General features: G+C 53.3%; 2 protein-coding genes across 2 annotated transcripts; one reads left to right on the top strand and one right to left on the bottom strand.

Annotated features, from left to right (window-relative positions):
* Positions 1-446: 446 nt before the first annotated feature.
* On the top strand, positions 447-9,728 carry CSUI_003276 (signal recognition particle receptor beta subunit protein; the record flags this gene model as incomplete). The annotated part of the gene is made up of 10 exons (XM_068063474.1): positions 447-554; positions 834-893; positions 1,050-1,385; positions 1,993-2,098; positions 2,855-3,012; positions 4,147-4,358; positions 4,957-5,088; positions 5,700-5,814; positions 6,607-7,951; positions 8,555-9,728. Coding segments are annotated over 9 exons (1,305 nt in total), but the record flags the coding sequence as incomplete, so codon positions are not given.
* CSUI_003277 (dna topoisomerase iii beta) lies at positions 8,656-25,026 on the bottom strand. The gene is made up of 24 exons (XM_068063475.1): positions 24,041-25,026; positions 23,395-23,446; positions 22,530-22,558; positions 21,608-21,652; positions 20,487-20,702; positions 19,988-20,034; positions 19,400-19,517; positions 18,899-19,021; positions 18,140-18,238; positions 17,463-17,606; positions 17,011-17,157; positions 16,166-16,501; positions 15,001-15,135; positions 14,164-14,296; positions 13,889-13,965; positions 13,267-13,321; positions 12,337-12,461; positions 12,089-12,215; positions 11,360-11,443; positions 11,141-11,175; positions 10,244-10,307; positions 9,859-9,941; positions 9,408-9,475; positions 8,656-9,186 (listed from the first exon to the last, which is right to left on the bottom strand). The coding sequence occupies exons 1-24, from the start codon at positions 24,137-24,139 to the stop codon at positions 9,060-9,062; spliced, it is 2,568 nt and encodes an 855-aa protein (XP_067924548.1). The 5' UTR covers positions 24,140-25,026; the 3' UTR covers positions 8,656-9,059.
* Positions 25,027-25,790: the final 764 nt, after the last annotated feature.

A 25,790-nucleotide genomic window follows, 5' to 3' on the forward strand; every position in this document is an offset into this window, starting at 1 on the left:
ACTATCAGCCGAGTGAGCACTGCAGGCGTTGGCGGGGATATCAGTAAGGAGGGAAAGCTTGTGGGTAAATCCCAAAAAGGCGGAAGAAGAGCGTCGAGCGACCGTCCTCTGCTGCTTGAGCGTTGCCATTGTTTGTGCTTATGACTCATGCCGGGGGCTCCGACTTCCAAGATCTCTGCTAGAGTCATACAAGGTCAGTTCCGCAAACGCCTCTGCAGTGTGGTACTGGATGTATGCGCTTGGCTGCCGTGTTGTGGAGCCGAACCATCACACCCATCTGGACTGGACGGAGGCAGTCACGGCTGCATGCAGGTTGTCATTCACGAAGAAAACAGACTCCCCTGGTTCCCCTGGGGAACATACGAACAACATTCTTCTTTGTACTTTCTGTAGTTTCCTCTTTTCTTCACGGCTATCACCGTTTTCCCGGTTTTCCGGTGTGTCCACCGCTCGTTTGTTGGCGGGACCTTCTTTTGCTCTTTGCATGCTTCCTTCGCTTTACGCTTCGAGTGTACTGCGGTTTGCACTTCGCTTGGAGTGGCCCAGTACTTCATGTAGGGTCCACTGTATGAACCAGCTGACACGCCTGTTTGTGCAGGAGTCTTCCTGTGCTCTCCGCGGAAACACAATTGTCTCCCCAGGGTCGGGCAAACGCTAGTGCCGTAGACACGGCGTCTGCGCCCTGCAGGTGATTCATGTTTCAGGAGACCTCACTGCGGTCGCCGTCCAACTCCAGTAGCAGTGCGAGGGCCACCGGAACAAATCATTGTTGTGTGAGATATCAACGGCCTCGTTTAGAGATGCTGATCTCTGCTGTGTTTTCAATTGTTCAGCTGCGGGCATTGCGAGACTACCAACATGCGCAGCTAACTACTACTTCGACTGTTACCTTGGTGAGACTCTCTCGGCCAAAAAGCAAATAATTGGATTTGTTGACTACCTGTGGTACTCACAGGACAATGTTTTCACCAGTTTGCTGACTCGAAGAACAGTGTACACAGCTCTTCGGCTCATCTGTTGCTCTCGCTGGTCACTGCTCTTCTTCGCAGTCCTGCTCTTCTTCGGGTGCTTCTTCTCTGAGTTCGTTCCCACTCTTCTGGCCTCGCACCTCTTTCGAGGTCTTCGCACCCGTCCTGGCCTCTGCCACCTCGTCCTTTCTTTTTTCATCCCACGTGCTTATCATGGCGTCGCCAGCCGCAGCTCGCCGGGGTCCTTCTCCGGCCGTGTCAAGGGAATCAGCCACCCCTGTAGCCCAGAGGACGAATACAAGGGTGGACGAAGAAAGTCCGACTGCACCCAAGTATGCGACGCCTTCAGGCGGAGAGCCTTCCTGGACAGAAAGAAGTTGGGAGGTTCTTGTTTCCCACCCGGCCACTCGGCTCATGGTAAGAGGAGCATCGAAGATAGGCGTGTTCAGACACCCGCTGTTACGCTGCTGATGTACTTGCGAGTGCAGCGCTGATACACGCAGTCTCAACCAATAGGCGGCGCCACTCTCGTGTGGCACTTTTTGTTGTTTGGACTTCTGGAATGTCGCCTTGTCAACGTGTTACTCAGCGAATGAACGTGTTACGCACCGGCCATTAGAGAGATCCTCGACTACAGGGTGTCAGTCGTCCCGAAAACACTAAGTCTAAGAGAGAACCTTCCCGTTAACCGCGCCCCGCTGACGAAATAGGGTGTGCAGTCGTGTGCATATATGTGTCTCACGCACATGTATGCCTGCTACCTCTGTCTGGGAAGAGAAAGCTGTAGAGTGGGGAGCTCGCCGTTTGGTCGAAAACTTGCTGATGCTTGTGTGTGTGTGTGGCGGAGTGCGGCTTCCCTGCTTTACTCCTCACCGGGGTTTGATCCTGAGAACGGGCTTCTGTCCAGGGAAATCCTCCTTGTCTGCAAGCGCTCCGCGGATTCTTTCCTCCGGGGTGCTTTTTTGGCACTTCTGTCAGCTTCGTGTTTGTCAGTGTGTTTGTTCGTGTGGTTTGGCCAAATCAGCATTCCACAGAAGGTTTGATTGGTCCAGCCTATAGTATTCCCAACCAGGCGTACGCTGCTCTCATCCTACTGGCCTACTCTTTGTTCGCCCTTCTTGGTCTCAGAGGTGTGTCAAAACCCCTTTAGCACAGAGCTTTCTCCCAAGAGACGTTGTTGTTAGGCAGACCATACGTCGTGCAATTGCTGCAGGTGCTTCAGACCGGGGAAGTGCAGACGGGGGGCCTAAGTGAAGGAAGAGCTGGGGAAGTTCTCTGTCGGTCTGGAGGTCTAGCTTTCTGTACAACCTCCCACATGCAGCACGTACAATGGGGTCTAGTTTTCTGATCCTATGTTAGTCTGTCCTCCCGGGTGATGATTGTGAGCCTTCTTATTACTAGCAAGCCGCCTTCGTGAGGCATGAGATCACCAGGAGAAACGTAGAGTCTCGTCGTTCGCACTTTCAGTCCCGACGTCCTCTTCTTCTGATTCATCCGTCTGCAGCAAGACACGGCGCTACCGTCCTCATCCCTTCTCTGAGCTCGGGGCTATGGGGAAGGAGCCCGTGCACATTCTTTGTGTTCTCTGAAGTTAACCAGATGACGTGTTTTGCTCGGGCTCAGCGCGAAGGTTTTCACTTCACTGCTGTTGGTCTCACTACACTTGCTTGGCTGGAAGTGATTGAACCGTGTTTTAGTCGGGAATTTCGTTGATGCAGCGACTTCCCTCAAGTTGTCAGGACAGCTTAGAGACGATCTAAAGAAGGGAGTACCATTCTTGTTAGTCTTCTGACGCCGGAGAATGTCGGCAGAAGAGAGAAGCCCATCTCGGTACACACTGGAAATCCCTTAGCGAGGATGTCTGTTTTCGTGTGGTTGCTGTTCAGTTCTGTGTCGATGGTCGTCTTCAAGCGATCGAGCTTCAGTAGGAAGTCGAGGGAGTGGCCGTCGAGTTGTCTTGCTGGGGCCGAGCGGGAGCGGGAAGACAAGTCTCTTCTTGCTCTTGCGCAACGGCAGGTTGACTGACACAGTCCCATCTATGCAGGTGAGTCTACGTGTGAGGGGAGGAAGGCTTCTTTCTTTTTCTAATCTCCCGCTCTTCTTCACTATTCTCCTGTCCCGAGTCGACCAAATCTAGCCTCTTTTGTGCCGTTTCTTGAGTAATTCTCGGTTCTTCTCTTCGTGGTCGGTTGAATGCTGGAGTCAGTTTGGAACGCTGGATGACTCGGGGAGCGGAGGAGGGAAAAGTGCGGCTTCATGCAGACGAGTCTTCGAGGTTTCGGAGACAGCAGAGCAGAGGGAGTGCTTCTGGCGTGGTGTCCTTTCAGCAGTCCGGCATCTATGATCATTACCGTTCTGTTACAATGTGACGATCTTGCGTTTGGGGGAGAAGGTGGTTGGGGAGTTGGAGTTTCGCACGGATACCGAGTTGAATCTCTCATTTAGTGATACGTACTTCGTAAACATCGTTGGTGTCTGCTAACGAGTTGTTGCATTTCACGACTGCTCTGGCTTGGCCTTTCTTCGCACCTAGCCATAGTGCCTTTTCTTCACACATTCAATCACGGCTACGTTCCTCCAGTCATCATCAAAAGGCACTCGTTTTGGCTTTTTACTCCCTTACATATGTCTCACTCCGTTTCTTCGCACATGGAAAAGCTGAGTCCCGTTCCTTCATTGGGCATTGCGTAGCCCCACACCCATGGCGCAGACACCGACAAAGTATTTGTGGGGTGAGCGGATTTTGGTGGCGGGGTGCTTTTAGCTTGTATCCCAGTGACGCCAACCTGCCGTGTCTACCCGAAGACTTGGAACATAGTTGCAAGTGAGAAGTAAAGCTTAAAGGCGTGAAGATTCATAAGGAACAGAGTCCGCGGTACTTGTAGTGAGTTCTTTTACGGCGTATGGCATGTCATCTAACTCGGCGCTGCATCGGCGTGTGTTCCTTCGGCCATAGCTTCAGTCAGGTAGTTTCGTCTGCCAGCGAAGACTTTGCTTTTGGTTGGGGGGCGGTCCATGAGTGATCCGTGGGCGTACTCAGAGTTGTCGGTGGTGAGCGTTGTGATGGGGGAACAGTTTGAAACTAAGGGATACATCTTTCTTATACAGTTCCAAGAATCGCAGGAAGTCAACTGCGTTTTCAAGATTTCATGCGGCGTGGACTGCCTGGCGTTCTCAGGAGAATATCGATGCTGTCCGAGTGACGGCCAGCTCACAGGAGGGGGACGGGCCAGATGGCGGGGAAGAAGGCACGTCCGTTTTTCCGGAGATCGTCGACTTCCCTGGCCATGCGCGGTTGAGGACTCTCTCCGCTCCTTACGTGGAGCAGGCCGCCGCGATTGTGTTTCTTGTTGACGCTGCTGACAAGGCAGCGCTCAAGGTTGCTGCAGAGTAAGTCACGTGGACTGTTGCGCTCGTGTGTATACATGCTCAGGTCAGCACATTCGAGTTTTGAAGTACGGAGAGCACTTGACGAGACTGAGGCGCCTGCGGGTCATTTCCTATCGCATGCTCCACAAAATGAGCTCTCGCGGATGAGACCGCCGCCTTTACAGTGCAAGCCAGAGAGATCAACCCTACTCCGTGTTCGAGAGGGGGTCACGTGTCTGTGTGTATAATGGGACGGCATGCTCGAGTCGAGGGGATGCACCCCCTGGGACCGACCGCTGGTTCTGTTGCGGTGACGCAGAGTTGATTAGGTGTAGGTGGCCACCGCTTACAGCAACCGACGGTCTGCGGCTGTGGACGCCCACGTCCACCGGGTGAACAGCGGACTAACATTTCTCTCACTTCATACACTTACAGAAAAGTCGGCTGAGAGAGCACAAGCAACCGGCTCGAAGCTTAGCGTTAGTTGATGCGACAGTCGCGATTCATTCGGTCTGTAGATGGTTTCGGGCGACATCTAGCTAGAGGGCTGTCGAACACTGTTAACCGGGTGCAGGTGGGTATGCCAGATACTTCCCTCATGTTGTTTTTTTTTCCCCAGGCAGTTGTACGAGCTCTTCACTAACCGCTTGCTGCATCAGCGACAGACGCCGCTGCTGCTGGTAGTTAACAAGACGGATCTTTCAGAGGCACGCACCGAGGAGGCTGTTGTTGAGGACATCGAACGGGAAATGTGAGCCCTCGTGCCCGGTGTCTTCGTCTGGGGAAAGGGTAGATATTAGCGCGTGTTACCAGTGTGAATCATGTTATAGCTGGCTCGTCGAAAAGAACTGTCTGGAGAGCTCGGAAACACGAGGGTAGCTGGTGTGCGGAGTCAGACGCTTTGTTCTTTGAGAGATGGTGTTGAGAAAGCGTGAAAGAGACCGACTACGACAGGAAAAGTGGCCGAAGTTTCTGTTGGAGCACTCCCGCTGTTGTATGCAGTCAGGATGCATCCCTGAGACCTGCCCCGACTCTTCTTTGGATAGAAGCGATAAGGTGAAAAGGCAAGGAGAGGCGGGGGTCGTCCCTGTAAATTGCAGTATGGTTTTTATTTTGAGGGAAATCTTTCTGTGGTGTGCCATTTGAGCATCTCGTATGACAGATGTCGTAGGGAAAGGTGAGTTCAGGGGGTTCGCATCACAGAGAGAAAAGGGTCTCGGAATTGTTGTGTTGGATGCGAACTCGTGAGCGCCGACGACCTAAGTGAGTCTAGAGGTGTACGGCAGTACGAGCACTTCAAGAAAGAGGAATACGTTCAGGCCTGTGCTTTGTCGCTTTGTCGTCATTGTGCATGTGTTACAGTGAGCGCAGTCGTGCATCTCGGGCAGCACTTTTGGAAGGTGAAGACGACGCGGATAATTTTATCGGAGTTGAGGGGGAGGTCTTCAAGATTCTGGAGCACGCGCCGCAACCCGTGGTCAGTTTCTGTCTAGACCGGAAGAAAACTGTGTTCCGTAGCACAAGAAAAGATACGCTTGTGAACCGAGTATTAGCCTAAGAAAGCCCTCCGTCAGTTTTCTGGTACGGGGGCCGGTTTCTGGGAATGTCATCAATCAGTCCCCTCCGTCAAGTGATCGGATGCGCACCCATCAACAGCCCTGGCATGAGATCCGTTAGCTCAGTCGTTCATTTGTTGCAGAGGTAGCGCTGCAGGTGGGGTGGTAGACCCTCTCTGAGGCTCATAAACCCAGAAAGTCGACTGTGTCCGTCGGTCCTAGTAATTGGCAGCTTCTGGATCAAAAATTTGCACGGAGCAGTCACTCCCGGCGACCACATTTCTTGGGTATGTGTTACCATGAGGACAAACGTGCTCTCGAAAACATTACTGTCAAGGCAGTAAATGCTTTCGAAGACATACGGTCGTCTACTCAACTACCTCTAGACGACGACAGGTGGGTGACTGCTTTCTTTGGAGGAACGTGTGTGGCACCATGCCTTTTCGTGTCCAAGATATTCAACAAACTTTTCAGCTATTTCTGTGGGGTATCGAAGAACTGTACATAGCGCAGCCGTTCGGGTTCTCCGACATTGCGCCCGCGAAGCAGGCTATTGTCCCGGTCGCAGCGGCTTCATGGGATTGTCGTTCTTGCGTCACAGTGTTAACGAAACAAGGTGCCGACTTGAAGAAATCGGAGGAGATCGGCGTGTCTATTCGCAATACAGTAATCCTTCTTTCATCAGCTGTGGTGTTCTGTGTGTGGGAATTCAGGAGGTCTGCAGAGCTTCGGTAAAGAGCAGTGAGGTGCGGCCGATCCGGGAGTTCCTTCTGCGTTGCTTCTGCAAGTAGACTGACCGGTGCAGAAGGGGTCGTATAGCGCAGGTGTCTGCGGATAGGGACAAGTTGGGGTGGGCGCAGGCAGCGTTCCTGGGCTGCCGACGGCCGCCCGCGCTCTCCCTATGCTCTCTGCAGCTGTAGTCGGGTGAAGGCGGGAGCAGTCATTCTTTCTTTAGAAAGGCTAAATCAGTTGGTGTCCTTGAGAATCATCTAAGAACGGTGCATCTTGCCTGAGGTGGACAGCCGCGCCGTCTCGCCGAGGGTTGGTCAGCTGGTGACTGAACTCATGTGGCGTGAGCCGGGACGTGGGCCGGCTTTGAGAAGCTGTCCTCACATTATTTCCACAGCTATCCGAAGGGACTGTATATACAGCGGTGTCTCCGACATGTAGATGCACGCGACCTTCGGAAGACCGCGTAAGTTCGCCCTTGCCTCCGACGTGCGTACATTCGACCAATAGGCAGCTGCAGAGCTTACCACTGGCGGGTGCGGTGCACTTACGCCTATCTCCTGCTATAAGCACCTCCGCCAGCAGCCCGCGGTGCCAGCAGTTGCTGTCTGCTGCAGGGAGGGTTTTATTCGGGTTGGTTCGACAAACGCCCATGGACAGATTGGCGGCGTTTTCTGTTCGTGTTCCAGCGCTTCTCACTTTGTCAGAGTGAAGGCAAGGGCCTCCGTGTCGTACCGTGATGTTTTGTATCGCGAAGTGGCCTCAGTCTTGTCCTTTTCTGGTCCTCCGCTCCCGCGACCAGCATGACCAAAACGACTGTTTTATGCCGCCGCCGTGTGCCACCGGGGGAGTGCCAGGATCTCAAGGAAACAAGGGAACATTCTGCGGTCCAGATGCTTCGGCGGAATTCGTTTTGGGATCCTACTTCGAGCAAACTGTTGGGCACCCGAGTCCCGGCTGAGGCTGGAAGGGACATCTGGAGGGTGTGAATTTTCTTCGCAACTGGTTCGCCTGCTAATGAAAGCGGGACCTGCACCAGCTGTGGCCGCTTGCGCACTCGAACACGAGCCAGCTGCCAGCGTCGACTTTCCAGTTCAGTTGTGCGGAGGCAGTTCCGCGACATCACCTCTTTCTCACCGAGCAAAACGAACACGCCCTTTGCGCGGGGGGGGAGACGGCTGCGCGGTGTTGCTCCGGCTGTCTTGCGCCGACGAAATACCCGCAAAAGGGGCATGTTCGTGGTACGGACACATTTAGGCGGCAGGAATCGACGGTCATCAAATTTTGTTAGAAGTCAAACTGGGCCGTGCTGCTAGGGTCGCGCACGAAGTAAGCGTTGGGTATGTCAGCCCCGACTCCACGAGAGCGTGGCCTCCCAAGTGTTTATTTAGTTGGCCTAGCCTGTCCACATAGGCTATCAAAAACTCGCAGCACGCGGCTTCCCTGACGGTGACGGCCTGTCTCACCGACGCCGACAGGATCGTGCCCAAGCTGTTCACTTGTGACGCTCAAACACTCGCTCCCCATTTCTGTGTAATCAGTAATAACTCGGTCGCCCTCGAAGCATTCTAGCTAGGGGTACTCTTCCCACGCATTGTGGTAGTGGCGGTGCAGGCGGGCCAGCGCGCTACAGTTCTGCCATACCACCATAGCTTTGTTTAATCAGTAGGAGTGAGGGGAGAGCAGTGGACAAGACGTCGGTAGCGTAAGGGAGATCCGCGCGGCAGATTCAGACGGCATCACACAGCAGCTGCCAGTGTGAAAGCTCCGCCCAAGCACGCTGCAGGCGACCGCCGGCCTGTTAGTTGGCTGGAAGTTCGGTTTCACGTGAGAGGTCATGCGAGCCCAGTCCTGGAGAGAGCTGCATCTGCAACTGTTATTGGTAGGAACACTCTATATCATCTTGCCTTGTTCTACCCACTTTCGTCGCAGGTACCGGACAAAATAGTCTGTTGCCACTGTGGTGCGTGTGGGAAGGCGCTAAGTCGACTCGCGGCAGTTCCCGCCGGTCCAGAGCAAGTGCCGATACACTCCATGGGGACCCGTCATTAAGACACCTGTCTCACCTTCCGAAAGTTCAAGAAAAACACCAGAGTGACAAAAGCGCGGAAAAGAAACCAACAAAAAAACCGGACGGACGCCGATAAGGGGGGCACATCCGGTTGGACAGAGCTTCGCCGCCGCGCGGCGACTTGCCCGGCGACACTTCTCGGACGGAAGCGAGATAAACTTCAAATCAGCTACCGCCGGTGAGCCCAAGAAGTTTTTCAAAACAAGGCAACGGGAAAACTGAAATCTCACTTTCCGCAACAAAAGCAAACAGAACTCAACAAAGCAACAGTCATAGGCGCTTCTTGGCCACCGCTACAACCGATGCTACGATGAACAACTGCATGGAAGACACCCCGGCAATGACAGTGTTTAGCAAGAGAGAGCCTCAAAACCCATCGAAAGTCATTTTGGGATCCTCTGATTTCCGGCCGCGTCCTCTACCTCTTCCTCGGCCTCTCCCTCGGCCCCTGCCACCCCTTGCAGGCCGCCTGGATCGAAAGGTCTTCGCAAACCTGCAGGTAACATCCGACGACAACAGGCAAGCGCTTTCCACAGTGATTCCAAACGCTCGAGTTCCTCGAAATCGGAAAGCACCCAAACCGAGAGGCACGGCCAGCAGGATGTCATTATCCCTGGGCATCCTGGGTGAAATGAATATACTCGACACACGTTCTTTTTCCTTGGCCTACAGTTCCCTCGTCGCGTCACGCTGCAACAGAATCAGCCGACTTACGTGCTTTCAACGAGCTCGTTCAGCTCGGGATCGCAGATGAAGCAACCCGTCTTCTCGACCTCACCGTCCTGCCAAGAAAAAATGACAGGTCGGAGTCAAGATTGTTCTTCACCATCTAAGAGTGTATCGACCTTCCGCTAGTCTGTGAACTTGTCATCCTCTCTAAGCCACGCTGTGGTGACGAGACACACACGGAGGGCTTCGCAACGAGAGCAGACGGCCAATCTCCACTCAAGTACTTTTCGGACTGTTTAACTCCGCTCCAACACGAAGGCCCTGCGCCCCTGACCTGCTCAGTCCCACTTCTTCTATTAGTCCCGATCGGTGGGCGAGTAACGGCTATCGATCTTGCATTCAGGAGACATGACTCGCTCAAAACAATTCCGTCCCGACGCAGAGCACCGACTCCCACACCAGCAATAACGGTGTCTCTGGGCCGACTCGTACTCACCTTGAAAGGCTTATTCTTATTCATCACAACGTGTAAAAGCATCGATCCGCAGCTCCCGCATTCCTCTGTGGTGACCGAGATCTCTGCATTGGCAAGACAGCAAATAAGCAAATGCAGCCGACACTACATGACACACATACAGCAACACTGCCAATACCTGCAGCCATGAGTATCTCGTTGACGCAACGTGTAGCCCCTGCCCCGCGTTCACTTTACTAAGCAGCAGCGCCCTGAAGAGAGCAACTGCCCAAGCAGGTTCTCATAAAACACACTCGTGTTCTGTCTCCACCAACCTCTTTGCCATGCGCACAGACCGAGACGAAACAGAAAGAGATTCTTGTTGGCCTACGACACAGTCACGTCATCCACCACTACATGTACTTACTGTGTGCGCCGTCCATCAGCTTGACCTGATATTGGCAGGAGTTACAGTCGAGCTTCCACTTCGGCTGCGAACAAGGGAGCCCCCGAAAAAGTTGTCCAAGAAAAGTACACCTATACAAGAGCAAACTATAAGTAAAGCGCACAATACATAGTTTGAAACACAGGGCACAGACTGTTCAAGATCTCGTGAACTGAGCTCTCGAAGTTCCAGAAAGCAAAACCTGTGGCCGACCCTCCCCACCACACTCGTCTCCCTGTCTAGGCGGGCCCTCCTAAGAGTGTCTCATATGAATAACAGGCTTCAGTCTGTATTCGAGGAAGCCTTCAAACCCGCCCCACTCTATCTCAATTGTGACGGCGCCGGCCAGAATCTCTGACACAGAACCTCCACTCCACCAGACTTCCCTCGCAAATTGCTGCAGTTGTGTGGAACTCCAACTTGTGGTAAAACGCGCAAAATCTCGGCCTTCCGCGAGTGTCGCGATGCTGAGCACCGGTTAGCGGAACTCGTGTGAACCTCCAATCAATGCGACCAGGCCGCACGAGACCTGGCATACCATCAGCAGGTCTTTTGACAGGCAGTGATTCGCTGCACGAACGGCTAGGTGTGGTTCTACTGTAACAGATGAAGTAGCCTAGGCACGGCCCGCTGGAAACAGGTCGCCAGATAAGATTCACTCCCTAGAAAGAAAAGGTACAAGTGATGAGGAACTACGTCTAGCGCGTTCTTGACGCCACAAAGGTGCGCTGAAGAACTCGCTGATCTCCCTTGTTACGCGGCTGCACGGGGGAAAGCGAAACAGCAAAACTGCACGACCGCACACAAGCACATCTCATTGCAGCCGACAGACTGCCCCTCTACACGAACGAAAGCTTTGTACAAGAAAATCTTGCTCACCCCCGAAACCACGTCCAAGTACATAATGCCCTTGCCTGCAGGAAACACAGAGAACAACAACCACGGATGGTCGAGTCCTAAGCCTAAGCCCTTCGCCATCTAGGGTTTCAAAAAGCTAACGTCTTTCCCAAAAGTTCCTCTTTGGATATGCTACTAGCTCAACTTTTTCGTGCGAAGAACTTCACACAGGTGTGTTGCTGACCATGCAGGAAGTCTTACAGTCTGGCTGGGGACACTGCAGGACTCCGACCGCCTCGATTGAGTGCTTGCATGTTGGATGCTGGCACTCCACGCAGCTCATCTCTGCGGCAAAGAAGCGGAGGGAAAAAGAGCACTCTAGCCAAACGTCAATACGACTTATGAGGGTCCATCTGCATGTGGACTCAGACTGCCATCCTCTCAGCTTCTTTGTACTTCGAGGGATAACAAACGTTACAACCGTACACAGAAGCGGACTACAAAGCTGTGTAGTCGTTTGGGTTTGAACGTATGGAACGTATCAACAACAGCTGGACGGATCCTAGAGAAGAAACTGCAGCTCTCCGCCTGCGCCTTCGGACCCGGACCTCAGCACCCTGGTTTCAATTCCGCTATGCGTCAAGCAACACCGCACGTGAGAGATTGGTCCGGGGGCTTCGCAAAGCCTTTGACTAACAAGAGGTTAAAGGCGATAGGGACACAAGCGACTCGGCCTGCTTCCCCACTCCGCCGCGTCCTGACGGATACAAGCGCAGGGCTGCCGCTGCTCGGACTACAGTCCAATCGAACCGCTCTGACTTGTTCAGGTGTTGACGCCGTCACCCGAAGTCGCCTTTGTGCTACCCCAGGCCCGGTAAAGAAACAACATCCTCTAATAGATGCACAACTGCGAAGGAAAGAAACTGCTGCAACAGCGGGAGGTTCGAAAACCAACGGACTCACGTCAGCGGCGCCACGGCTAAGGCTTACTCTTTGTGCAGCCTTCGAGAGGAGGGTCGTTATAGCATAAAGGACAGACTGGAAAAGATTTACCACCCTTCTGAGTGAAGAGCACCAACTCGAAATTGTCCAACGGGCACCGCAGCTCCTTGTACAGCTGCAGCAGGTTACCACATACACAGCCAGCACCCGCACGTAGTTGTGTTGTAAGGGAAAGGGCTCGATTCTCAGAGCCCGACCCTTCTTCCTTGCGCCCGTCCAAAAGGAGTCGGATTTACCTTGATAGCTCCGTTAGGAGGCATGCTGTACGTAGCGTTGCACGTACGGCAGTGCAATCTTGTAGGGGCTTTGTGAATAAGGTTCATGTACCGGTTGCATCTACCGCATCGCGATAATGCATTTCCTGGTAGACAGACAAAGAGGGGAAGTCCCCGTCGCCCATAGAGCCGCAAAATAGCAACAAGGATCGAAAGGAAATACTGAGAGAATATGGAACCCTTCGCTCCGATAGCCGAAACCTCGTCAGTCAATGCACCCCCACATCGTCACATGCGACCTATGCACCTTCACCGTGAACTGCTTTTCTTCTTGTCTAGACGTGAGTATTTTAAGGCTTGGGATGAAACTGCTATTTCCACACAACAGTTATCGTAGCTGGCAGACGCGATCTCAAGAGTAATTGGTGTCGGAGACAACTTACTCAACTGGGCTAGTTCTCCGCACAGCGTCGAGGAGAAAGACAATACCGCGGCAGGAGGTAGAACGACAAGAAAAGCGCATCAGCGCAGCACCTCCACAGAAAAACAAGCCACCGTACTTGAGTATACTAGAAACTACGTAGCCAATACATTTGCAGGTGATCAGCGAAATACACACAGCGAGCACTGGTGTCCGATGGCCTAGAGATTGTACGTCTACATGAATTTCCCTGAAACTCCGACCAGCTGACCCGCTTCTCCGAACTAAATAGAAAAACAAAATAAGCTGCCAGTTCACGGAAAAAACCGCATGCATCCCCTTTACAGCTCTCTCCTGTGCATGCCAGAACACCAAGAACTTCAACCTCACAACGTACACCGGACAGTGTGCTATTTAATGGCTAGTCCCGTCATACCGTGGAGGAAATTCAACCCCAGTGCTGGTACCAACCTCCGCCCTTGTGAAAACTGTTCAGCCCCCGAGTGTCTTGAGCGCCTTGCAAATCTCACCTGTCTGCGAGAGCATCGTGAAGCTAGCCTCGAACAGGGAATCCATTTTCTCAACCTGAGGGCACGCAGCGTCCGCGTAACTTAGGCAGGAGACTCCGCGGCAACAACAACTGTTCGTCGTCGACGGAGCAGAACGGGAAAGATCAGAACAACCCTATAACAACCGACCCGGTGTGGACAAGCCACGGTGAAGTGTGCACTGGACTGAGTGAGAGTTTCGCACACGGACTAGACTGCAGGGTGAATCGCGACCCTCGCGTCTAAGGTATGTAGAGTGATACCGGCACCACACTACAGTTGCTCACTTGTGAAGGCAGAACACGCTAACTCAAAAACTGACGAAAGCTTGTAGAAGCAGAAACGAAACACGTCAAACATGGCAAAGGTAGTAAGCAGTCTCACGCACTCAGACACGGCCTACTGAAAGGCCGCGAACACACTACCAGGGGAACTGCCCCATCCCTGCCGCACGCGCCACAAAGCCCTGCGAAGAAACACACTGGGCACCCAGCATGTAAGCGGCTAACGTGGAGAAACATGCGGGAGAGAAAGTGCAGAGGAGCTGCCACACCTAAACCACAGAACAAGTGACTCCACTGAATCACTTGGAGTCAGTCCTTACCTGGCGAAGAAAGTACGCAAACTTAAGCTTGAACATGTGCAGCGAATGGGTAACAACAGCTGTCAGGTCCGCTTTTCCTAAAAACACGAATGCACCGCACTCAGCCAACTCTGCTCACCACACCACTCCTTAAGGCACTTTGCACTCTGTGATATCTTCGTTCAGAAGTCTGACTTAACAAGCCGTTTGCTTGCTAAAAACGTGCTAAACTGTGATACACGTAACCCCACGAGTAAAATAAACGGTACCTGGAAACGACAGCCACCTACACCTACCCTTGGCAATGACATCAACCAGCGCCTCGATGCTTGCACGGATGGAAGGCAGCACTAGCTCGGGATCGATCATCATGTACCCGTGCACCAGGCACACACCAAGCTTCGTGGGCTCCAGTCGACGATTCGATACCTGGCAAGGCAAGAAGATGATGTAACAGCGAAAACACTTCATTGTTGTGGCGCATAACGAAGAAAATTCTCGGGACCACAGAAAAGCGGAGGGCCGCCGCCACATAGCACTGTGCTTGCACGGCTCCTTTTGCTTGCACTTCACCACCTCATACGCACTTTGGCTGTCATACTGCGTCACAACAGTACGCCCTGTGCTCCTGTGAGGCACTCCTGGTGTACTGCGGACTGCGAATGGGTTCACCTTCCTCGCCGTGCAGGTGTTAGTCCGCCACTCTTGAGGAAAGATGCCAGCTACGAGGACAGACAGAGAGCTGCGAATCGGTTCCGCCCTGCACACGCTATGTCTACGTGAGGGGCTCAGCACCGTCTGTGCCTGCGATGCCGAGCCCGACAGTGATAGGGGTAGGAAGATGCTACTTCAGAGCATGGAGAGCACGGACGAAAGGAGTCAAAAACGCTTGCTCACTACAAGGGCATCGACACGAGAAAACTACTGATAGCCGATTCCAATAAAGCAAGAGAAAGTCCCTTTCTACTTACGGAATGATATACGCCTGGTGGTGAGTGGTAGTCTGGTACGCCTAGCCATAGTATCCTCGTCTTTGCGAAACCGTTGAACTCTTGATGCTGGTATTAAACACCGGCCTCTCTACCACAGCCAGTACATCAGCGACCCAGCTACAGCGCACAGAAGTGACTTACTAAGGAGACGTAGTTTCTTTCACAGATGTTGTTGATGTGCGTAGCCATTGACGCGTCCGTGCCGATGCCGTGCTTTTCCATCTTGCCCAGCAGATCCGATTCTGACAGAAACGGCGGCGGATGCGTTTGACCTGACTGAAACAGCCGGCCGGCAAGGAGACAATCACCATGAATGTGAGTACAGTTATTGCCGATCTGTGCAGAAGATAAGTCCCAGCCGACTGACGGGCTCAGTGAGCTGTCGGTTTCAACAACATGCGCAGGCAGCATGGCCCTTCGGCCGCGAAGCAACACCTCCGCTAGTGGAAGGCTGAGCTGCGGAGAAAACAAACTCAACGTTCTCTCAGCAGCATGCACAACAAACAGGAATGCCACAACACCACGGAACGTTATAGCCCACTGCCCGGGCGTGAATACCCCGAGGGGTTCTCTGAAGCAACAGGTCGTAGACGCGCCATCAAGAGTTCGCTGAGGCCGCTCACGTCCGGCCAAGACCCCACACGTGTGCTAGCCGTATATCTGGCCAAAGGCTCGAGCAAGAGGAGTAGAGAGGTAAATGAGAGCCTTGAATCTGAACTAGTTGCTGGGGAGAATGATCCGGCCAAATCCAGCTGAAGTGCCAGTGAATCTCGCTCAGAAAGCTTATACGCAGTGCATCTTTTCAGTTGTTATCGACAGATGCGGTCTCGTGTCAGTGTCCGGCTGGACAACAGCGGGTACTCGAGAAGCTACCTAACAGCAACACGAAACAGCAACACGAAGCGAGCGTCGTCTGCTCTCAGCGAGGCTTCCCTCGGTTGAGAGAGATCACGTCACGCGTACTCGTTGCGGTTTCTCCTTCAACGACACTTTTCTCATGTGCAGCGGGAACCGAGCACCGTTGTCTCTGAAAGTTTGGCAGTGCGTACATTGTAAGGATCTACGTAGGCCGACACGATTTGTAAAGGGGGAGACGGCTACACTGACGGAAGGCCGTGCATTGTCACTAGGCAGTTTGTTTCTCTTCAAGAACTGTCCAAACATCTCAGAACCACTACCCAAGAATGGCCGCTTTCTAGAAAGTCAGCGGACCGCTTCAACAAAGCCGAAGACGCCAGTGTGCAGACCGGCTCCAGGTGCTACCTCATACGGAGGAGAGCGAAAAGGAATCCACTTGCTTGCCTACCTCAACAGCTATCTTTGACAGGGCCATACGGTCGCCCCGCCGAAAGTCAGGAAGGGCAACGTCTTTCATGACTGCACTGCGCATGACCTTGGTGAAACCGCCATCAATCATCTTTCTTCCGGAGACATAAAAGATCTCATCGTTGACGTTGAATACTGTTCGCGATCGAAGGAACCGACAGTCAGGGGAGACCGTGGCAAGAAAGTGTCGGGTAATGAGCTCGTACAAACGCCAAGCGTCGCCACCACCGACATCTGCTTCTGTCATCGACTTAACGGGAGTAATGGGCGGGTGATCTCCCACATCTACGCCGTCGCGGGGACGAGCCATGCCGGTCTGAAGAGACACAAACAGGCGCTCCGTCTCACAGACACGTTCACGTGGACACCTTTCTGGAAAGATGAGGCGACACCCTCTATAACGGAGTTGGATACGAACCCAAATATGATACCGTAATTTCCAACACACTTCGAGATGGCAGGAGGGGTGACCGTGGTTTGTAAGTAGTCTCAGATGCAGACACAACTGTGTCACCTACCTTCCAGCTGCGTATCACTGTAACGCAACTTCTCCCTTCTTGATACTTCCGCAACGGACACCTACATCCTTTGACTTATCAAGCTGCTTATACCCTCGTAGTTTTTCGCCCACCTTACACTTATACCTGGTCTCCTCCAAGGAAACTTCATACCTGGACTAAGCTGACAACGCACTCTCGAAGTGTCGGTGCTGCTCAAAGAAAAGCATCTTTCTGTTAAGTACCCTGACACCGCAACCTGTTACCGCCTAGCGTAAGGGACCTCACCTCTCCCAGGCCTGTAAGTTGAGACCCCCTGACCACTTACAGAGAGAAGCTCCTTGACGTATGCACCCCAATAGGGGTTGCTCGCCTGTGTAAGTGCGGTGCCGCGCAAGTCAAAGCTCGCCGGATACTTGGTAGTCTCTGTTCGCGGATACGTTACAGCGCCAGAAAGGTAGAGTCGTTCCGCCGTCTGCGCGCACGGCGCAGCAGAAAACAAGGCGAATGAAAAAAAAAACACTGCACCCTTGAAGGGGAATATGTGGCTAAGTAACGGCCGCATCCGCTGTGCCTTCGACTGCAGATCTGCCCCGGAAGCGTAAGAATGTCAGCCGCCTGCAGCGCGAATGCAGGCGTAGGACACGTGGAAGGGCGCGTCTGTTGCACGTCGTGATTAAACAGGCATGGCAGATGTATTTTCGCTCCACACAGCGCAGATTTACATCCCCCGTCAACTGTACCCGGGTGCAAACAGAGCCCACGAAAAAAGCAGCCTACTTGCATGGCCTGTTGCGGTCCCATTCCAAGGCACTGCGATGCCAATTTCAACATCGAAACCGTGTTCAACGCTTGAGGCCGCGGTATCCGATCTTCTTTCTCCGATATGTCTATCACAGTCGCCAGAGCGCCTTTCTCGGCAACCTGAGAAACGCAGCGTACACATGGAATCCAGTGAAAATCGCTCACGTGTAAATCCATATCTGACCCCGGGCATGCACCGTTGTGGGTCGATGTGCTGCCCTACCATCCCACCAGGAGACACCTCAGGCCCTAGGAACCCCAAGAGCTCGGAAGGGAAGCAGGAGAAGTAGTTCGAAGACGTGTACTCTATCAAAAAGCAAAGCAAGACAGGTTCGCCGGTTTTCTGTGTACAAAAGTAGCATGTGAACGCAAATCTGTGTCCGACGATACGCTTGGAACGCCCGGCACGCGGTAGGGCGGTTACACGCGACTCGAAGTAGGGTCACAAGGAGAGGAAGCCCGACGACGCCGAGAGGGGACAACAACAGAGCAAAACCTATAGAAAAGGAAACCGGAGAAAATGCCTACTCTGACATGGAGCAGCTCTTGAGAACTTCACACATGAGTCAGTACGCGCTATCTACCGTAAAAACACTATCCTCGGAATTTGAATCTTCTTGGCCTAAACGCACTTGCTTTAGTGCGGGGCTTACAATCTCTTTGTACGTATGAGCGACAACGGCGTCGAACACCTGCCCACGTTCCCAGTCCAAAGAAAGCTCCTGCTCCCCGACGCGCATTCGGACGTCCAGCTAGAAGAGAGAAAAAAACAGGCCGTTCCGAATCACGAGAGGTTCTTTACAGAACAGTGATGGTCTGACGACACATCGGTGCCGTGTCCGGACGCATCCGAGCTTACAGCCACCACAGCATAGCCGGCCTAGCAACAATCCAAACGAGGTACATATCGCGGCCCCGCGAGGAGGCTGAAGCGGCGGACTACAAGAGGGTTCCAGCCGAGCCCCGTGCTTTGGTATGTTTTATAGACTTTGAATGGCAATCCCGGCAGGCTATGGCGAGAAGGGAACCGACTCGCTGGAAGCCTTAGGAGACGGTTCGGGTGGTGCGAGTTCGAAGATCTTCGAAATCTTTCAAAATGAAAAAAGTAGACTCTAGTACAGGGTTTGAGACCCAGACCTCAAGTCCTCCAGTCCCATTAAGAGAGAACACCGACGCTCTCGTGTCGCGCCGGGAGAGCTGCGAGCCGCCACCGGAAACAGCTACAGAAAGTGTCAACAGTTGCCTGTGGAGCTGAACCCAACAGCTGCAAGCAGCAGGCTTGAGCAAGGAGCTCAAAGTGAATGGAAACGCGGACTGGACGTCGACACTACTTGGAGGACCGCCTTCCGAAAGCTGAGGCGTACCCGTACAGCCGTGGGATTCTAGAAATCGTGCGTAAGCCTGCCACTCACGGTGTAGTAAGTCTCTGGTTGGAAAGCCTGAATATCGTCGTATCGCTGCACGCAAAACTGGAGGGTAGGGGTCTGACACGGACCGTAAGAAACCAGCGAGGCATCCAGATCGCCATACTTGCCCTGAAAATATCAGCCATTCCGAAGAAAGAGACCGCACCGAACACAAGCAACACGCGTCAACGGGTGACTTCCTTCAAGCTACACTCGAGCTTTTCGGCTACTCCCTGCAGCGAACGAGTTCTCTGCTGTTCTCGAGCACGCCCAACTTCCCCCGACACCTCGTAGGGCTTCATCCCGTCTACTGAATTCAATATCCACCTCTTATGTTCTCCAGAGCACCACCCATGACATGACAGGTAGGCATCTCCTGCTGAACAGAAAAGACTCCAAACCAAACCCATAACAGCTTCAGTAAAAAGCCAGCTGCACTAGCAAGCTACCTCTCAGATCGAGAAGCATCGTGCGAATTGATTCCCATATCCACGTAGCTCTGCTAACCTGAAAATATCGGGTTTGAAACCGTGTAAAAGCGCAGCCGACTTTGAGATCCAGCTCTTGCCGAGCGTCGACAGAGTCTGCCTCATTCTTGCTCGGGACACCCAGAGACCGCATGGCCCTACAAATGCCATAAGAAAAGAGGGACTACGCACTACCAAGTAATTCAACTAAGTTCACAGTTCAAAAGTTGAGAGAGACGATACACAACGCTCTGGAAAAGAAGCATACCAAACTGTACACGCCCGGCCACAAAAACGCTCCCTGAAAGTCTCTACTAAGAGACACAGCCTTTCAGGAGCCCGGCAAGAGAGAACGGTGAGAAAGGCCACACTTGACGAATGAGAAGTGTGGGTCCTAGCGAGAAAATCTTCCATAGTCTCCCCGTGACCTCTTCACACACGCCACCACGGTCGTGTTACACCTGAACGCCCAAATGCAATTACGATTTCGTTCATCGGTCCAACACCATCCCGTGCCAACGGAAGATTCGCGGCGTGACCCTGGTTTCTCACGTTTCACACTCAGGAAACAGGCGGCTTGGGGAATGAGAGACGCAGAGCAGCTGAGTGGATTAACAGGATTGCTCACTTTTGGATGTCCGCAGCTGCCAAGGCCGAGAACTTTGCTCGCCAAATCTGAGGGCACAAAGTGGCAGATAGCTGGGCTACAGCCTGCAAAGAGACCTGCCGCCGGCCACGGTATAACCTCGGCTACCAAAGTGCTTGCTAGACCGGCAGCTTCATGTTATACTTGTTTAGGACAGAGCGCTCCGCCGGTGCCGAGGAACCGGCACAGCGTTTGAATCCTATGGTGCAGCAAATTCTTAAGAAGTAACCCGTGTGCAAAGTCACCGCCACACCGAAACCGCCTGTATCAGCGGTGTTCCTCAACTTCCCGGAAGACCTTTCGTTCCTTCTCTTTCAGCCGCAAGTCTGTCATAATCCGCCTACCATCACCACTACACATGAATGGGAAACGTGTTAGTCGAGAAACAAAGTACGCCGACATGCAATGACGCCTAACAGATTCATAGCTTGAAACGCAGCGGCAACTCGAGGCGTCGTGTTGTGTTCTGGAGTCTGTTTACCTGCTGGTGTCCGGGCGGAAGTTTAAGAAGAGAAGAACCGACAATGTTGATGACTTCAAAGCATATATTCTCCCCCTCTCTGTCACAATCTAGCCACAGAACGAGGTGCTTGCAACCCTGTGCCTCCTTCTGAAGATGCGCGGGTAGCCGCTGCTTCGGATTCGCCTCAATTTTCACCACGGGTGCGTCAAATAACTCGACCGGATTTACTTTTTCCTGGAATACGCCACAGTGCGCAGCAAGTACATACGCTTCTGTATGTGTCCCGTGCGCATCTGGAGAAAACGACTGACAAATCCAAGATGCGGCACACAGTGAGAATTCGTTGAGATTCGACTGCTCTATCCGTCATTTCCGTTAAGACACCTCAACACGGAACACTTGTGATACCCGGGCACCTGTAAAAGAACCTAGCCCGGCTAGCACGACTGCGTAGACTACACTGACAAGCAATCACAGGCTAGCCTCGGCACACCCATGAATCAAAGCCAAGATCTCCTTTCCGCGAAGGCTGCCCAAAACGTGTTGTGGGACCACACAACCAAGTCTAAGTTATCGCGCTGTGCTGTCCACGCTTCTGTTTCGGTCGCCAATGTTTTCCTTTTTTGCCTGACGCTGCTCTCCAAGCTGTAGTGTAGCGCCGAACAAAGGTTAACACGGTCAACACCGCCCGAATGGAGGTCTTGCTCGCCTCCTGGTACTTCGAGTCTTCATCCAAGAAGTCTCATCGGACAAACCAGAAGCGTAACACAATCAAAGAGGACGATGGCTACAACGGACATTCCGGGTTTATATGGGCCTGTCGTGTGCAGTGCCAAACACCGCCTCTCGGCCTGCTGATAGTTTCGCACAAACGAGCGATACTAAAGCCACACCCAGAAAAGCGTATGCCAACAGGGAAAGTACTGAGGTCTCCGATCCTTGCTGTAGGTAGCTTCAAAGGAACTGACAAGGGCATGAAGAGGCGCAGAAAATCGAGGAGGACGGATACACAGAAGATGAAGTCCCATGCGGGCAGCGGCGGGACTACGGGGACGTAGCCGTGTCTACGCGGGGACGCGAAGAGACACAAGAGCTCGAAGAAAAAGTGTCTCCATTCCCGCAGGTCCAGTAGTGCTTACCCAGTCGTTAAACTGCCGAGGGAAGTCTGTCTGGTAGATATGCCCCTGATAAAGAACGCGGGAGCCGCCACAAAAGGACATCGGAACCACGTAGCCTCCTCGAGACTGCGAGAAAGGAGTGGCAGCGCGCCCATTGCCCTAGCAACAGGACTGGATTCTACGACAGGTCAGCAAGGTTACCCCGTAGTGTGACCTGCGCGTCCTTTACCGCCGGCGCCACTTACGCCGGCGTCTGTGTATCACGAAGCGAATCCTCTGCCTAGATCGGCTTGCAATCTTTAGGGGCTGAACTAGCATACCGGCGTCCCGCCCTACAGGTGCGGGCAGCTCACGAATAGCCAGTGCGAGACAGACGGACCACTTCCTCTTCCAGAAGAGTTTTCTGGTTGGCAGTGGAAGGCATCGCTTGCCCCCCTTCAATGCGTGGAGCAGGTCTCATTACAGCCGCTGTCGCCGCTGATTCTCATGGGTACAGCGAAGAACTTTTGTCGCCCCTGTCTAGACAGGTGTCCTCACGCGGATATGCAAAACGCCCAACCAGGAATCATGTTTCGCATGGAGCCGATAATGTGCTAGCGTTTGAGGCGGAAGGTAGGTTGATCTGTGGAAAAGATCCCCAGCTGCAGTCAGCCGTCGGAGAACAAGAAGCTGTCGAAAGACTCTCCACCCCTGCTCCTTACACTTGCTTGGGAAGGAACCGTGTGACCAAGTTCGAGCAAACGCTCTCCCATGCCTGCCCTGCTGTCCGTGCACCTGCCTCCACGGCCACTACAGCAGTCGCACTGTGTGGCGCTTGCGTGTGAATGCAGCGCACACGAGTCGGCACTCACATTTAGGGCTATATTTGCAAACGCACAAACAAACACTAGCAAACAGGCACACACGACCTACTGCCTACCCTGGGTACCGAGACGCCACTTACCGCAGTGGAGGTGACTTTAAAAAGAACGGCTGCGAGCAGAAGAGAAGTCAGGAAGAACTACCACGTTCTGCAGACCCTCCTACCGGTCACTGTAAGAGATGGTACATCGCGTGGGGTGGGTGGTCTGTTTGTATACAGTAAGTCGGCAGAGAAGCATTATAAGCCACCTCAACACACACAAGACCAAAGCCATATTTACTTGGAAGCTTGCAGACTAGTCCCACCCCATGACCTCAGGCCTCGCTATCGAGCTTCCCCCTGACCGTTACATAGGATGAATACCACGCAACGTCCTCCCGCCTAGCAGCGCCTGGCGACCCGGGACCCTTTCACAGCAAGAACAACGGTACCAAACATAATGCGCACCTACTAAAATGTTAACCTGGAGTCTACCTGTGCCGCCTGGGAGGGGACGCAGCAGATAAAGTAAAGTGCTGCCAAATTTTTCAGTCTTCGTCACCGCCTACAGTGGATGAAGAACAAGTGGTAAACACACTGCTGAACGTGAGAGAGATTATACACTTCCGACTGAGCAGGTGGGGCTTCCACACTCCCCCTTCGCTCGATCGACGCTACTACAAGCAGGAAGGCCAACCCGCTGCATATATAGAGGCCCTTGCTCGGTCGATTCCTTAGTTGTTTCCGTATCAATAGGCAGCCGACCAAGGGGGAAATCTGTACATCTGCTCCCCCAGCTCTATAACTGTTTCCGCCGCGTGCGCATGGCTACCTCCCATGCACCCTTCATATCATTCATAGGGTCACAAAGAACACCCCCCCTCCATCGACCCGTTTCTTGCTGCAGTGGATATACGCACACGCGCCCTCTCACTGGCGTCACACGGAAGACGAATCCGGAACTCACTTTCGCCCTGGAACACGCCAGGAAATTCCCAGACGCTTGTGACCGGAGAAATCTGTATACAGGGTAGGTGCGCAAGAAAAGAGGTTGGCACAGTACACCTCGCTTAGCTCTTCATGCTGTGGATGAAGATATGAAGACAAAGTCGACGCTGAGCGCAGAATCGTTCCTACGCAAGTTTCCCAACCTTTGAAGGTGAGGAGGTTGCAAACAGTCGAATATGGAGGAAGCTTAGTGACTAAACGAGCGAAGGAGAACTGGCGCAGCAGCATGGTATCCACGGAGGGCGGTCATAGGCCAACAGGAAAACTCCGGGTGATCTTCGCAGCTGCGCGCTTTCCAAGCAAATTGTCCAAGTACTTCGTTGCGGAGAGAAAAAAAAACATGTGCCCCACAGCAGACAAGTGTTCAGACGAGAAGCTACAACTAAGATCTGCAGCTTAGCTTACTTCCAGAGACACGCTCCAACCGGCCTTGAGAGATGCGCACCGTGTCATACTCAAGAACACTGTGCCAAATGTCATGGCTAGCATTTGACGATGTCCGCTTACATAGAGCAGTGTAAAAGCATGCTCGGACGCTCGCGGTCTGAAAAGCAGGCGTGCTGGTGTGTGTCTCCTTAAATCACCCTAGGGCGGCGGTCACTTACTCCTTTGCGCTTCCGGGAGTTCCCGCCAGAAAGGAATTTGGCTACCGTCTCGGCGATCGATGGCTTTTCAGCCACCATCAACACGCCAGGGGGTGCCATGGTGTACTCTAAGACCAGCCGAGAAGTGCGAGAACAGGCGAGGGAGGGTTCACAGCGAGCATGCTAGGTCGGCGCAAAAGTAGGGGAACAACCGGAAAGGAAACGAGCACAGAGGACTCCAAAGAAATCCTGGGACAGCGGCGGAAAATATGGCACGACGCCGAAGAGGGATAAAATGGAGAGAGGACAGACGTGGTATGCAAGACCAAACTACGGCGGAGAACAGAGCGCCTGGGTCCATGTGAACGGAAAAACAGTCGCCAAAAGAAGCATAGCAAGAAGATGCCCGAGTTGCCGAAGTTGGCAGGAGAAGCAAGGTGAAGAGCCGGTAGCCGAACCAAGTCGTGCGAGAAGAAATCACAAGGACACCTAGTGATAGTTTCCCTCTTCTTTCTGGCCCTGGCAACCACATGAAGCTCGCAGACAGAAGAAGAGAACGCAGACAACCCCTGCAGTGTCACAGGGTGTAGTCTGAGATACAGATCGGATTGATAGAGAGACAGCTGATTGGTCTAGCACACAGAGACCGGTCGCTAGCTTCCTTAGAGAACAACGGATCAAGTTGAAGGAAGCTTGAGCACTGCCTGCGGTTAGCTACGCGCGCCTGGGGAAAAGATTGTTGATCGTGCCGAGGCCCAGAACGGGGCGAGCACAGTGAGATAGGAACCCGATTGCTGTCCCGCGGGAGCCTAACTTTCAAAGAGACGCTGTTTTTGAAGAGAGAAGAGAACGCACACGTGAACTCCAGTGGTTTAGCCTGAAACAAAGAGAGCAGAGTGGCACCAAGTCCAGCGTGAGGGCAAGAATGAGGCATTATCGGCAAGGGGTCCAGCCTGAGGGTACGAAGGGGGGATTACTGCTCCTTCTCAGATACACATGTGTGAGACCGGACAGGAAAGAAGTTACAGAAGGGAGAGGGCTGCATGCGAAGCCGTTGCATGCACAGACCGTCTCTCTGTTGACTGCGTGAACCCTGCAGTCTGAGGAAAGCTACCCAAAAAGAGGCATGCAAGACCGAAGCTACAGGGGACACTCGAAGCCCGTGACTGACTTAGACGTCGATGTGAAGGTGGCCGAGCATGCGCAAATTAGAATTCCTCAGACGGCCGTCCTCACTCAGTGTCACAATCTGCCCTGTATCTGTGCGATACGTGCCTTCTGTGGTGTAAAGCACCGATCCGCCCTGTCCTCCCTGCGTGATGCCCGCCGTAAGTGCTGATCTTCACAGCTATGAGCAAGCTGTGGCCACGTCGCTTTTGCTTGATCCCTGTATTAGTGTGCTGTGCATCAAAGGTGCACCCTATGGACTGAGCCGGCCTCAGTCTGTTGCCAAGCAGTGGCGGGGCTGAGGCGTGCAACGCCAGACTGTGACAGTGAGTACGGACAACCGTCTGACGAATCTTATATCGCACATACGCTACCGCCTTCAAACGCCATCCAGGAGAGGTTAGCGGCGTGAGCGACCCACAGTTCTGTCTTCTTGCCACTGTGACAAGTGCTGCTACGGACGCGACAGACACTGCCTCTAGCGGTTCTTCTCCCGGCACACAGCTATATATTCAGTGTTCTTGCTCCGCTGGCTGCGGGGCAGCACCCGTGACCACACTAGCCCCCGTACAACGGAAATCGATAAAAGAGTTCGCGGGTGGCA

The sequence above is a fragment of the Cystoisospora suis genome (assembly GCF_002600585.1).
Source record: "Cystoisospora suis strain Wien I chromosome Unknown contig_1433, whole genome shotgun sequence".
Classification (NCBI taxonomy): Eukaryota; Apicomplexa; class Conoidasida; order Eucoccidiorida; family Sarcocystidae; genus Cystoisospora; species Cystoisospora suis.

Coding starts and splice junctions, on each gene's coding strand:
- CSUI_003277 (XM_068063475.1), bottom strand. CDS start 24,139: ATGGCACCCCCTGGCGTGTTGATGGTGGCTGAAAAGCCATCGATCGCC. Junction 18,239..18,898: donor AACCAGAGACTTACTACACC/GTGAGTGGCAGG, acceptor TCTCTCTTCTAG/CTGGACGTCCGAATGCGCGT. Junction 12,462..13,266: donor CACGATGCTCTCGCAGACAG/GTGAGATTTGCA, acceptor TCTGTCTACCAG/GAAATGCATTATCGCGATGC.